Source organism: Oncorhynchus keta, chromosome 15 (genome assembly GCF_023373465.1).
Source record: "Oncorhynchus keta strain PuntledgeMale-10-30-2019 chromosome 15, Oket_V2, whole genome shotgun sequence".
Classification (NCBI taxonomy): Eukaryota; Metazoa; Chordata; class Actinopteri; order Salmoniformes; family Salmonidae; genus Oncorhynchus; species Oncorhynchus keta.
Genome location: NC_068435.1, coordinates 14556415 through 14571425, shown reverse-complemented (window position 1 = coordinate 14571425; position 15011 = coordinate 14556415). Strand labels below are relative to the sequence as shown.

At 45.5% G+C, this 15011-nt stretch overlaps 1 protein-coding gene and 1 long non-coding RNA gene across 9 annotated transcripts; both read left to right on the top strand.

Moving 5' to 3' along the window:
- The first annotated feature begins 984 nt into the window (after positions 1–984).
- On the top strand, positions 985–14799 carry LOC118394487 (divergent protein kinase domain 1A-like). Its single transcript, XM_035787706.2, has 5 exons — positions 985–1068; positions 8296–8430; positions 9628–9735; positions 12580–12756; positions 12971–14799. The coding sequence occupies exons 1-5, from the start codon at positions 1015–1017 to the stop codon at positions 13781–13783; spliced, it is 1287 nt and encodes a 428-aa protein (XP_035643599.1). The 5' UTR covers positions 985–1014; the 3' UTR covers positions 13784–14799.
- Positions 10060–11608, top strand: LOC127907598 (uncharacterized). Of its 8 annotated transcripts, none has more exons than XR_008065090.1 (5): positions 10060–10180; positions 10316–10354; positions 10501–10578; positions 10732–10809; positions 10885–11608. It is a non-coding gene; the product is annotated as an uncharacterized LOC127907598 (long non-coding RNA). The 8 variants fall into 8 exon arrangements; XR_008065092.1 differs by lacking the exon at positions 10316–10354 and adding an exon at positions 10617–10655 and having other exon boundaries at positions 10066–10180; XR_008065091.1 differs by lacking the exon at positions 10316–10354 and having other exon boundaries at positions 10066–10180; positions 10540–10655.
- Positions 14800–15011: the final 212 nt, after the last annotated feature.

Genomic DNA, 15011 nt, shown 5'->3' with positions numbered 1-15011 from the left:
CCACGACCCACTTAAAAATATATATGTTTTACTGTCAGAACCTGGCCAAGTATTATGATCTACACTTATTGTTTAGTCCCACCTAGACTGCATAACCAGCTTGTGAGCGAGCCCACAACTAAATTCTAGTGTGCATAGTGGACATGGCAACCTACTATTCTGGGATACTTTTGAAGTATAGCTGTAGTAGACTAGCCTATAGTTATTCATATTTGTAATATTATTTTAATTCGGCGGTCCTTCTGTAGCTCAGTTGGTAGAGCATGGCGCTTGTAACGCCAGGGTAGTGGGTTCGATTCCCGGGACCACCCATACGTAGAATGTATGCACACATGACTGTAAGTCGCTTTGGATAAAAGCGTCTGCTAAATGGCATATATTATTATTATTATATTAATTCCAATCAAATATATGAATTAATCAACCGTCCACTTGTCGGCGCTATAGAGAACCATACGCCATATTCACCTCTGTTACTATAAGTAGTCCTGTAACGTTGTGTTTTGTTACATTGTGTAACAATGAAAGGCTGAAACCTTGTTCTTTTATATGACTGCGAGCTGCTGTAACAGTTACATTTGATGGCAAATCCAAGCATTCGTGAAATTCCGAATTAGTGAGAGAGAGGAGTTATAATGTATAAATGTATAATGATTTCATAGAAATTCAAATGATTTCATAGGGAAAATTTCATAGGAAATGTGATGGTTATGCATTGCTTGCACGGAGGAGATCAACGCTTTTGCGTCGCCAAAAAATCGTCCCAGCGGCTTTATTTTCTGTGGTCTTTCTTGTGAGGTGGTTATCAGCAGCTGCACGGACAAGACAGCAGCGATGCGTTCAGAGACAGACTTTGGCTGTAACTACACGAAAGGGTAACTAAGAATAACTGCAACGGATATATTCAGTGTTAATAGAATCTGCCTCGAACGCATAGGAATGCACTGAAATGCATTCTCCATTTATTTGGATTCTCTTTCTCAGCTCCGCGTATGGAGATGATCTATTTTTGTGATGGCGAGGCGTCTGTTTCCACGTGCCTGGATAAATAAATCGTTCTATTTCCAGGTAACAGTTCTAAATCGTTTTACAATTGTATATTGACTGGGATCAGTCTACAATTTGTCGAGCAATATTACGCACGCGGGACACAGTGCACCCTCTTAAAATTATGAAGGGACTCAAATGTTGGTTTTGTAGTAGCCTATACAGTAAGGCCATGTATGCGAGGACAGCCACGAGCTAGACATTTAGAGATTGAAAATACTGTTTTGCTGTAATGCATATTCTTGCATGCTGCCACGAAGTGCGTCAATTTGGTTTGGAAAAATAGGCTACCCCAAAGAACTGTCAGAAATAAATTATGCCAGACTCTGTAATATGATCTTTTAGACTATGGCTATAGGCTACACTATAGCTTTATACACTCTTATTGAACGTAGGCTAATTCATTGGCCCAATGTAGTCCTGCGATCCTATTTTCATAATATTGTTTTATATTTCATTACAAATTGGTGATGGCGTAACAACAGGTCACGTCCAACAGTAAGGGGTGGATGTGGGTCACCTTTGTCCCTGCCTGAGGCCACCAGCGGCATATTTGATTTACGTGTATCCAGTGCGACAGCAAGAATAATCCGACGTGCTGGATCATATGGCTGAACTAAGGGTTTTGGGCACTCGGGGCCTGCAATTCCACTACACCATAAAACCCTTAGTGGGAAGAGGGAGAGAGGGGCCACCCAGTGTGTGTATATGTGTTTCTGTCTATCTGTTAGTTTGTTTTGGGTTGGATAGTATAAAAGTTTATCTCACTTGGATGTGATAGAGTTGCTTATGTACTCAGGCTTTGCATCACTGCCCTATCACGATGGTTCCCAAGCCATCACTGTGGTAATGTTGACATTGCACTCAATGTCTGATAGGCTTGCTTTGCTTTTGTTACATATATCATGGAGACTTAGCTAATATGTAACTTATTCAAGCTCCTGAATACATTTCTGACTACTGGCTGTAGGGGTGTGTTGAGGGCATTCAATAGCACATGATAATATTATATTTCCATGTTTAGCTGTACTTAACAGTTGTTCCACCATCTGCTGAAACACAGCATGTGGTGTATTCAGAGAGGGGAAATGTTCTGAACATTGCAGATATAATCAGAACGAATAGAGCACACACGATTCCCTGTTCAATCTGACAGGTAATCATATCTGTTCTACAATACACATTTCTATCTGAACGTTCTGTAACACTACATCCTCCTGAACAGACCCGTGTTAGAACAAGATTACTACTCTCTGTAGAATGTGGCCTCTTGGTGACCATAAATCCAAACAGACTTGACCAGACCAGACACCGGAAATGTAAACGTGGCTCAGCAAATCCATCTATTTATATATATTTCTTCTCATAGAGGCACTTTAGTTGAGCAGTTTCAACCTTTTGTCTGTACTTTCATAGGATTGCAGACACTTTAAATGTAGTATAGCCAGAGAGATTGGAGTATAGCTGTTGTTTTTGCTAGTTTAGATATAAAAGGATCCTTGACTACTTATTAATGCAAGTGAGTTGAGAGGTTTACAGAGTACTCAGTCCACCACCTATCTGGCACCAAACCCCTTTTCTGTGTTGCCAGACTGTCATAGCAACAACGCTATTTGTTGGCAGGCCATGGAAGTTCTTCACAATGCAAAATGTTTGGCTGCCATAGGCACAGTACTATTTGATTGCGAAGTGAAATACTGTCTGGCATAGGGTCTTTATGACATCTAACAACCTATGTTCTCAGCCACATCAAATGATGTTTCACCCTGTGTGAATTCCTAACCCCCCCCCCCCATGTGAGGTTAACCCCACTTGCTAGCACCTGGCTAGTTATTTTGAGAAACGCAAGGTTAAGTTTATTGACAACACACTAACACAACAAGGAAATACTGTGTTTAGTCAGTAGTTGAGAGTTGCCCTTAAGAAGCAGTTATGAGAGAGAGCAACAGAGAAATAGATAGTAAGGAGCAGTGTTTGAGTGAGCAAGGCCAATAGTAAGGGCTATTATTTCCTTCAGTGTAAAGACAGTCTGTGCTATGTGCAAGCTGCACAGACTAACCCTCGGCAAAGGAGGTGTTTGAAACAATAAAAGGTGATTTTACTATTTTTACTGCCACTGCATTATGAAACATGCGTTAGTGGTTGTGACCCGTGGTGACTTAAGTGGCAGGCCGGGCTTATGCAGTGATGCTTTTACTGTAGAGCTAGCCCTGGCCTGGAGTAGGGGGGTGCAGGGTATCATGACAGCCTTTATTGCATAATTAGTGTCAGGGAACGTGAAAATGGCATACTGTAGACCCTTAGAAGCAAAGAGCAATGGGCTGTAGGATAAATGTTACTCACACATGACAGCCGCTAACTGTCTATGAGTCAAAGTGCAACCCAACGGCGTGAAGTCTTTTAAACCTGTTATTATATGCATTATTGTTGCATAACACAATTAGCATTTTGGCACCTCATTGACTGCAACCGTTTTACTTATCAGACGGAAGCTAGTAGATGTGCAATTTTGATCTCACCTGTTTCAACTTGTGAGACTGGAGTATTATTACTGCATGCAAACCAAACACATCGATCAACACACACACACCCACACACAGCTCCTCATCGAAACACAAGCACAGGTAGAGGTAGTTACTCTCTGACACTCACACAATTACTTTTCAGACATCCTCTGTCTGCCTACAAGCAGTTATAAAACTCTCTTTGCCTCACTCACCCTTATCTGAGATATCTACTGCAGCCCTCATCCTCCACATACAACACATGTTCTGCGAGTCACATTCTGTTAAAGGTCCCCAAAGCACACAGATCCCCGGGTCACTCTTTTTCAGTTCGCTGCATCTAGCGATTGGAATGAGCTGCAACAAACACTCAAACTGGACAGTTTGATCTCAATCTCTTCATTCAAAGACTCAATCATGGATACTCTTACTGACAGTTGTGGCTTCTTTGAGTGATGTATTGTTGTCTCTACCTTCTTGCAGTTTGTGCTATTGTCTGTGCCCAATAATGTGTGTACCCTGTTTTGTGCTGCTACCATGTTGTGTTGCTACCATGTTGTGTTGCTACCATGTTGTGTTGCTACCATGCTGTGTTGTCATGTGTTGCTGCCATGCTATGTTGTTGTCTTAGGTCTCTCTTTATGTAGTGTTGTGTTGTCTCTTGTCGTGATGTGTGTTTTGTCCTATATTTTTATTACATTTATTTATATTTTTTATCCCAGCCTCCGTCCCCGGAGGAGGCCTTTTGCCATTTGGTAGGCCGTCATTGTAAATAAGAATTTGTTCTTAACTGACTTGCCTAGTTAAAGGTTAAATACAGTTTTAAAAAGTTATCTTGTGACATAGCCTTTAGCCCAGGGCTTGACTTGGGCAGGAGATCACCGGAGCTGAGTACTGGCACCTCAAATGTTCTTCTGCTTGAGTTCCTGCACCTCCTATAGATTATTACCACAAAAGTATTAAGGCGTTCCTGCACCTCCTATAGAATATCGGCTCAAATGTATTGAGGAGTTACTTCACATGAATAGAAACAGTACCGGCACCTATTTCAGTCCAATTCAAGCACTGCTTTAGCCTATTGGTTGTAACTCAATTGATTTTACAACTAGGCCGATGTCTCGAGTCTTCAAACACAGACTCATCATGGAGCCTCATACCTAAGTGACTGCCAGAGCCCTGTATCTTTAAAGTGTGTGTTAGCCCACACACATACACTACAGGGGTCAGATCAGATAGTGTAGCAGCATGTGCTGCCCTGGTGCCTTCCGCTAGTGAGGCTTTTGGGAGGGGAATATCTGATCCCTATCTGTTACCACCTTTCTGTGAGGACAACACTGATGTGGGTCGGGTTCATTGGGGCATAAAGTGGCAAAACAAAATGGAAACGAGCGTTTCTCATACAAGTTCCATTTCACACTGTTTCAGAGGTCCGACAGCTTTCTTCCATTTCGTGTCTGGTGAACACAACTCAGGACTCTCACTCTCTCTCTCACACCCCTTTAAGCCATAACTCTGTCACTGTTCAAGCTTATTCTTCTCATCCCAAAACAACACCTCTTTAAGCTCCAGCCCTGGTCATCGTCCTGATTTAGAAATACCAAGTCAGAGAAAGTCGAAGGCGATTGGTCCCTGTCGCCTCATAAGGATCTTATTGGTCGCAGTTGCCTTTCAGACATGCTCTGATTCCAAAATCCACACACTAGCATACCACTTAGTGTGAAGCAATGTATTGTCATGGCAATGGAGCAGCCCTTAACGTCAATCCCTGATTGGGTATGCAACATTAGTATGCTAGTATGGACATATGAACGTAGCCTGTCTGCATACATGCCACAGCTGAAGTCATAACTCAATTGGTTTACAACTATGTCTCGAGTCTTCTATTACATTAGGGCCAATCCAACGCTTAAGTATCCCTGTGGATAGGCCAAGTATCCCTGTGGATAGGCCAAGTATCCCTGTGGATAGGTCAAGTACCCCTGTGGATAGGTCAAGTATCCCTGTGGATAGGCCAAGTATCCCTGTGGATAGGCCAGGTATCCCTGTGGATAGGCCAAGTATCCCTGTGGATAGGCCAAGTATCCCTGTGGATAGGCCAAGTACCCCTGATAGGCCAAGTATCCCTGATAGGTCAAGTACCCCTGTGGATAGGTCAAGTATCCCTGTGGATAGGTCAAGTATCCCTGTGGATAGGCCAAGTACCCCTGTGGATAGGTCAAGTATCCCTGTGGATAGGTCAAGTATCCCTGTGGATAGGTCAAGTATCCCTGTGGATAGGTCAAGTATCCCTGTGGATAGGTCAAGTATCCCTGTGGATAGGTCAAGTATCCCTGTGGATAGGCCAAGTATCCCTGTGGATAGGCCAAGTACCCCTGTGGATAGGTCAAGTACCCCTGTGGATAGGTCAAGTACCCCTGTGGATAGGTCAAGTACCCCTGTGGATAGGTCAAGTATCCCTGTGGATAGGTCAAGTATCCCTGTGGATAGGTCAAGTATCCCTGTGGATAGGTCAAGTATCCCTGTGGATAGGTCAAAAAACTGTTTGCATGTTCTTCACAAAGAGGGCAACAGATGCTACTGAGCCAGATGTCTATGTGTCAGGGGAGAAGCTCCAGGTGGTATCCGATTTTAAGTACCTTGGCATCATACTTGATTCCAACCTCTCTTTTAAAAAGCATGTGAAAAAGGTAATTCAAATAACTCAATTCAACCTAGCTAATTTCCGATTTATACGAAATTGTTTGACTACAGAGGTAGCAAAACTGTACTTCAAATCTATGATAATCCCCCACTTAACATACTGCTTGACTAGTTGGGCCCAAGCTTGCTGTACAACATTAAAACCTATTCAGTCTGTCTACAAACAGGCTCTCAAAGTGCTTGATAAGAAGCCCAATAGCCATCATCATTGTCACATCCTTAGAAAGCATGAGCTCTTGAGTTGGGAAAATCTTGTGCAATACACCGACGCATGTCTTGTATTCAAGATCCTTAATGGCCTGGCTCCCCCTCCACTCAGTATTTTTGTTAAACAGAAAACCCAGACATATGGCAGCAGATCCACAAGGTCTGCCATGAGAGGTGACTGTATAGTTCCCCTAAGGAAAAGCACCTTTAGTAAATCTGCATTCTCTGTGAGAGCTTCCCATGTCTGGAATACACTGCCATCAGACACACATAACTGCACCACATATCACACTTTCACAAAATGCTTGAAGACATGGCTAAAGGTCAATCAGATTTGTGAACATGGTCCCTAGCTGTGTGTTGCCGCTTTCCATGTTGTCTGTAGCTTGTGAGGTGTGGAAACACTTTGTTGCTTTTATGAATTTTGTCTTGCTGCTTTTTGTTCTATGTTGCTCTGTCTGTATGCTACGTCTTGCTTGTCCTATGTTGCTCTGTCTGTATGCTATGTCTTGCTTGTCCTATGTTGCTATGTCTTGCTTGTCATATGTTGCTATGTCTTGCTTGTCCTATGTTGCTATGTCTTGCTTGTCCTATGTTGCTATGTCTTGCTTGTCCTATGTTGCTATGTCTTGCTTGTTCTATGTTGCTATTGTCTATATTGTAATTGTTTTTAATAACCTGCCCAGGGACTGCGGTTGAAAATTAGCCGGCTGGCTAAAACCGGCACTTTTACTGAAACGTTGATTAATGTGCACTGTCCCTGTAAAAATAAAAAATAAACTCAAACTCAAGTATCCCTGTGGATAGGCCAAGTATCCCTGTGGATAGGCCTAAGTACCCCTGTGGATAGGCCTAAGTACCCCTGTGGATAGGCCAAGTACCCCTGTGGATAGGCCAAGTACCCCTGTGGATAGGCCAAGTACCCTGTGGATAGGCCAAGTACCCCTGTGGATAGGCCAAGTACCCCTGTGGATAGGCCAAGTATCCCTGATAGGCCAAGTACCCCTGTGGATAGGCCAGGTACCCCTGTGGAAAGGCCAAGTACCCCTGTGGAAAGGCCAAGTACCCCTGTGGAAAGGCCAAGTACCCCTGTGGAAAGGCCAAGTACCCCTGTGGAAAGGCCAAGTACCCCTGTGGAAAGGCCAAGTACCCCTGTGGAAAGGCCAAGTACCCCTGTGGAAAGGCCAAGTACCTCTGTGGATAGGCCAAGTACCCCTGTGGAAAGGCCAAGTACCCCTGTGGAAAGGCCAAGTACCCCTGTGGAAAGGCCAAGTACCCCTGTGGAAAGGCCAAGTACCCCTGTGGATAGGCCAAGTACCCCTGTGGATAGGCCAAGTACCCCTGTGGATAGGCCAAGTACCCCTGTGGAAAGGCCAAGTACCCCTGTGGAAAGGCCAAGTACCCCTGTGGAAAGGCCAAGTACCCCTGTGGAAAGGCCAAGTACCCCTGTGGAAAGGCCAAGTACCCCTGTGGAAAGGCCAAGTACCCCTGTGGATAGGCCAAGTACATCTGTGGATAGGCCAAGTATCCCTGGAGTCCTAGTACCCCTGGTTGGGAATCACTGTTATAAATCATAACAGAATAGCTCACCTTAACCAGATCATGAAATTAGTGAAAAATCCATTGTTTCTGATGCATTGATAATCAAATAACATCAACCAACTGACCTTAATATACAAATAGTTATATCACATGGTGTGATGTTTACTATGTAGGGTAGGTGCTCGGCACACTATAATTTCACAACATTACATGGTAGAACTCGTTGACGCATGCTCATGCATTTAAAGGGAATGAAGCAATCAACCAACCGACCTTCTCTGTTTGATCCCTACAGGCTCGTATCTCCTTTGTGCGGGTGAAATACCTGTTCCTCACCTGGCTGACAGTGTTCGTGGGAGGCTGGGTGATCTACGTCCAGTATTCCAACTACACCGAGCTGTGCCGAGGACACGAGTGCAAGAACTCCATAGTGAGTACAGACACATCTGACATATCATATTCATGACCCACTTTCATATTGTTATGCTTGAATTGATAGACAGTCGTTAGGGGGAACAGGAATGACAGGAGGAGTGTGTCAAACAGGCTATGGGACAGATTGGAATGACTACATAATATGGGGGTGGCCGATCGGCGGTACTAACTGCTGGACCAGCCAGGTCACGACCCAGTTCTACTGTGATACTGGAACATGTGTCTGTTTCTGTATCCATTCTTTTACTTTTAGATTTGTGTGTATTGTTGTGAATTGTTAGATACTACTGGACTGTTGGAGCTGGGAACACAAGCGTTTCACTACACACGCAATAACATCTGCTAAATATGTGTTATGTAACTAATAAAATGTGATTAGATTTTTAGTAGTTGTACAAGCACTGCTGTAGTGCAGATCAGGAATCATTAACTAGATTCAGTGGCGGGACGATTATGTTTTCCTGAGTGGATGGTCAGGGGGCCAGAGCAAATTGACCTCAAGAAGCCCCTAATGTTGAACTGAAACAGCATTTCAACCCTTGCTTACATTTGTATATGATCATGTTTCTCTTTTATGGGAATACTTTGGAACAGATTTCCAAAATGTAAATAACTTGCAGCTGATTTGCTGGTGTTTTTATGGTCTTTTATGTCCAAAAATGTTTGTTTTTTAAAAATCATACGCGGGCCAAATTGGGCTCGCGGGCTGCCAGTTGGGGGACCCTTGTAAAGAGCATCACCCATTTTTATACTCCACCGTTTTGACATCATCCATCTCATTCAACCGTTGAGGGTTAGAGCATTGAGACTTATGAAGCTTACAGACACAAAGGCTCAAAGACAAGCTATTTGGCATTCGGACGCTTGCTGTTACCAGAACTGCTACCACGAGACTGATTTCATTCGTACTTGGCTAAACACTGCCACCCAGTGTTCATGTACCATGCGAGCGTCAAACAGAGAAAGAAGTTAGTGAAAGGTCTTTGGGGCAGTCTGTGGCAGTTAACTTTCATCTTGAGTGAAGTGTTGTTGGTTCTGACCATAGAAATAAAACAATAGCGAGGTCACTAAGATTAAAATCTGTCACAAGTGGTTTAAGCGCTATGGTTCTGACTTTGTAATACCTAGCATATTGTTTTATTGAGTAAATAAGTGGAGAGGAAGAGACTAACACCAACCCTCCACTTGTCAGTGTGACAAATACAGGAGGGGCATCATTGACGGCTCGGCCTGCAGCAGTCTGTGTGACAAAGACACCCTCTACCTGGGAAGATGTCTCTCTACCAGCCCCAACCACCAGGTGAGGTAACAGACCCTACCTTTGACCTGCAGGGGTTACTGTAAATCAAATCAAACTGTATTTGCCACACGCGCTGAATACAACAAGTATAGACTTTACCGTGAAATGCTTTACTTACTACAAGCCCTTAACCAACAGTACAATTCAAGAAGAAGAACATATTTACCAAGTAGACTAAAATAAAAAGTAATAATAAAAAATAACACAAGAATAACGAGGCTAAATACAGGGGCACCGGTACCGAGTCAGTGTGGAGGTTATATACAGGGGGTACCAGTACAGTGTGGAGGTTATATATAGGGGCACCGGTACCGAGTCAGTGTAGGAGGTTATATACAGGGGGCACCGGTACAGAGTCAGTGTGGAGGTTATATACAGGGGGCACCGGTACAGAGTCAGTGTGGAGATTATATACAGGGGGCACCGGTACAGAGTCAGTGTGGAGGTTATATACAGGGGCACCGGTACAGAGTCAGTGTGGAGGGTACAGAGTCAGTGGAGGTTATATACAGGGGCACCGGTACAGAGTCAGTGTGGAGGTTATATACAGGGGGGGCACCGGTACAGAGTCAGTGTGGAGGTTATATACAGGGGGCACCGGTACAGAGTCAGTGTGGAGGTTATATACAGGGGGTACAGGGGGAGGTTACCACCGGTACAGAGTCAGTGTGGAGATTATATACAGGGGCACCGGTACAGAGTCAGTGTGGAGGTTATATACAGGGGCACCGGTACAGGGGGCACCGGTACAGAGTCAGTGTGGAGGTTATATACAGGGGGCACCGGTACAGAGTCAGTGTGGAGGTTATATACAGGGGGCACCGGTACAGAGTCAGTGTGGAGGTTATATACAGGGGCACCGGTACCGAGTCAGTGTGGAGGTTATATACAGGGGGCACCGGTACAGAGTCAGTGTGGAGGTTATATACAGGGGCACCGGTACAGAGTCAGTGTGGAGGTTATATACAGGGGCACCGGTAAAGAGTCAGTGTGGAGGTTATATACAGGGGGCACCGGTACAGAGTCAGTGTGGAGGTTATATACAGGGGGCACCGGTACAGAGTCAGTGTGGAGGTTATATACAGGGGGGCACCGGTACCGAGTCAGTGTGGAGGTTATATACAGGGGCACCGGTCAGTCAGTGTGGAGGTTATATACAGGGGGCACCGGTACAGAGTCAGTGTGGAGGTTATATACAGGGGGCACCGGTACAGAGTCAGTGTGGAGGTTATATACAGGGGGCACCGGTACCGAGTCAGTGTGCGGGGGTACAGGCTAGTTGAGGTAATCTGTCCATGTAGGTGGGGGCGAAGTAACTATGCATAGGTAACAAACAAACAGCGAGTAGCAGCAGTGTACAAGAGGGGGGTCAATGTAAATTGTCCGGTGGCGATTTTTATGAATTGTTCAGTATTCTCATGGCTTGGGGATAGAAGCTGTTGAGAATCATTTTGGTCCTAGACTTGGCCCTCCGCAACCGCTTGCCGTGCGGTAGCAGAGAAAACGGTCTATAACTTGGGTGACTGGAGTCTCTGAAATTTTTATGGGCTTTTCTCCGACACTTCCTGGATGGCAGGAAGCTTGGCCCGTGATGTACTGGGCAGTTTGCATTACCCTCTGTAGCACCTTACGGTCAGATGCTGAGCAGTTGCCATAGCAGGCAGTGATGCAACCGGTCAGGATGCTCGCGATGGTGCAGCTGTAGAACCCTTTGAGGATCTGAGGGCCCATGCCAAATCTTTTCAGTCTCCTGAGGGGAAAAGTTTTTGTTGTGCTCTCTTCACACCTGTCTTGGTATGTTTGGACCATGATAGTTCGTTGGTGATGTGGACACCAAGGAACTTAACTCTCGACCCGCTCCACTACAGCCCCGTTGATGTTAACGGGGGCCTGTTCAGCCCGCCTTTTCCTGTAGTCCACGATCAGCTCCTTAGTCTTGCTCACGTAAAGGGAGAAGTTGTTGTCCGGGCACCACACTGCCAGTTCTCTGACCTACTCCCTATAGGCCGTCTGTTGTGTTGTCAGCAAACTTAATGATGGTGTTGGAGTCGTGCTTGGCCATGCAGTCATGGGTGAACAGGGAATACAGGATAGGACTAAGTACACACCCCTGAGGGGCCCCAGTGTTAAGGATCAGCGTTGCAGACATGTTGTTGCCTACTCTTACCACCTGGGGGCCCATCAGGAAGTCCAGGATCCAGTTGCAGAGGGAGATGTTTAGTCCCAGGGTCCTTAGCTAAGTGATGAGCTTCATGGGCACTATGGTGTTGACCGCTGACCTGTGTCGATGAACAGCATTCTCACATAGGTGTTCCTTTTGTCCAGGTGAGAAAGGGCGGAGTGAGCATGGCAGTTAACCCACTGTTGCCCGGTATGCCGTCATTATAAATAAGAATTTGTTCTTAACTGACTTGCCTAGTTAAATAAGTTGTTTTTTTTATTGAGCCCTGTACAAGCTGTTGTTAGCACTGTAGAGCCTTGTAGAGCCCTGTACTGTACAAGTAGTCTTGGTTTGTTCTAAGTACAGATCCAGGTTTTGTAAAACCAACCTTAGATCAATGCATCTTGGGACAACCTACTAAAACCGGGACCTACAGCCCTAATGTAGACTCAAGAAGGCACTTTAGCAAGTTCCAGTATGTAGCCAATGGTTTTATTGAAGGGTGTGGTGTCTTCAGTAGAAGTTCACTATAGTATTTCCCACGCAGTCAGTCCAGAAGAATAAGTTAGAACCATCGGTTCTTCTTATCGACTGTAGGTGTATAATAATGTCATTCTATAATAATGTAATTCTACTAACTTGGGTGTGGTTGTCCTTCTCGTTCCCCTTGCCTGGGCCCTCAGGTTTACACAGGTGGTTGGGGTGACGTGGACGGGGTGATCCGCTGCCGGGTGGGGGAGGTGCTGCACTATGAGCTAGGAGAAGAGCCAGAGCCCCGGAGGGAGGCTGCAGTCTTCGACAAACCCACCCGCGGCACGTCTGTGAAGAAGTTCAGAGAGATGGTCTTCAATCACTTCAAGGTTCTGGAACTCCTGCTGCTTTGACTTTAGTATATGCTGTGTCACAATGGCAACAACAGCATAGCATTACAACTAAAATGTGTCTTTTGTTGAAAGTGATTTTGTTATTTCACCATCAGTTTTACCAAAATCTCCAGATTGAGCATGAGAACATCACCTTAAGTTCTTTTCCTTTTCTTCCTACCTCCGCTTCCCTAACTCCTTCCGTCTAAAGTCAAAGCTGGGCGAGCAAGCCAACCTGGCCAGCCTGGTGACCAAGATCCTCACCGTCGCCGACGGCAACAAGGACGGGCACATCTCCCTCCCTGAGGCCCGTTCAGCCTGGGCTCTTCTCCAGTTGGATGAGGTGCTGCTGGGCCTGCTCCTCCAGGCCCGGGGCCACACCCCTCGGCTGCTGGGCTTCTGTGGGGACCTGTACGTGACCGAGAGGGTCCCCTACGGCCCCCTGTACGGCCTCGGCCTCCCCTGGCCACTTGAGGCCTGGGTCCCCAGTGAGGCCCGACGCAGCATGGACCAGTGGTTCACACCCTCTTGGCCCCGCAAAGCCAAGATCTCCATGGGTCTCCTGGAGCTGGTGGAGGACATCTTCCACGGCAACTACGGCAGCTTCATCATGTGTGACCTGAGCGCCAACCATTTCGGCTACACGGACCGCCACGACCTCCGCCTCACTGACCCCAGGGCCATCGTCTCTGAGGACGCGTTCCGGCGAACCATGCGCTCGCTGCACTGCGAGAAGGACGACGACTGTGTGCTGGGGCCGGACTGCCGGACATCATGTGACATGGCTCAGAAACGATGCAGGGAGGAGGTGACCCAGCCCAACCTGGCCAAGGCATGCGGGGCGCTGAGGGACTACCTTCTGAGAGGGGCGCCGTCAGAGCTAAAGGAGGAGTTAGAGAGGCAGCTGTACGCCTGCATAGCCCTCAGAGGCTCGGCGGGACAGATGGACATGGAGCACTCCCTGATTCTGAACAACCTCAAGGCCCTGCTGTGGAGACAGATATCCCACACTAAAGACTCATGAGAGGACAACACAACAGAGTCCTCAAATACTTATGGCAAGATTCACCCATTTTGAACGTTGTGTTTGTGCATCTGAGTGATGTTCTATTGATTCCAGGGGTCATTTCATGTGGTCATGTGTCTGAGCTATTGCTGTTCAAGCAGGCAAGAAATACTATAACATTCAAAATGGGTGGATCGTTCATTCAAGACGTACTACATTGTTTTATGTTTTCCTGACTCATTGGAAGAATAATTATAATTCCTGTTCAGGATGCTGGAAAATAACTGTAGAGCTGCTGTTTACAACAGGGCTCATGTAGTCTTGTTTTCCTCTTGGAAAAAACAGATGGAACATTTGTGGTAAGTTATGAACTACACATTGAAAGTAGTACACTTGCACATTTCGGTTTCTTCAACGTGACCAAGGAATCTATCCGACGAAACAGTATTATAGAGGTCTACGGTATTGTTCCAATTATCTCCTTTCCAGTGTACACTTGTTCCCTTCTGATTTGAAAGAAAATTACTGGTATAACAAACATGGTGGAAACTCCCTGTACCTCAACCAATCCAATGCTTTTAGATTTATGGGAAATAGCGGATAGTGTACACCTCAGGAGACATTGGAATGTACCCAGGTGTCGTCCACATCGCTGGACATTTCCACCCTCACTTGTTTAATGGCATTGCTGAATCGGCCTATGACGAGCCATTATTCTTGGTTTGTGTACCATGTACATTTTCACGTGTAGCGTCTCATGAGTACTTGTCATATACAAGAGAACTATAAAACTTATTAGAATTAGTCAACCACGTATGAAGGAGGTACTGTACATGAACTGCTCGCTTTATTCAACTTCCTGTTCCTACATTCTTTCAAGCGCAACTTTTAAACGAGAAGGTCACTCTTAAACAGGAAGCCCTGTCCGGTTTCTGAAGGAGCTGAAGCACACAGCTAATTTTGAGGGAACGATGTATGTTTTGAGGTTTGAACCAGCATGATTTTGCACAATAAAACCACATACCACTCACTCACTGTGGTCTCATCTTAATTTCTTTGTCAGCCGAGTTGTGGATTATCCTGACTGTAGTATGCAGTGACAGTCTGAGGAAATGTAATAACCAATACGTTTCGTCATACCCAATTACTTGTCAAAAATAAAGTCTTCCATCAGGTCTATCATTCAATCACACCAGAATTTCCCCAAAATATCTAACACACACACCACACTGGCAGTATTTCCATA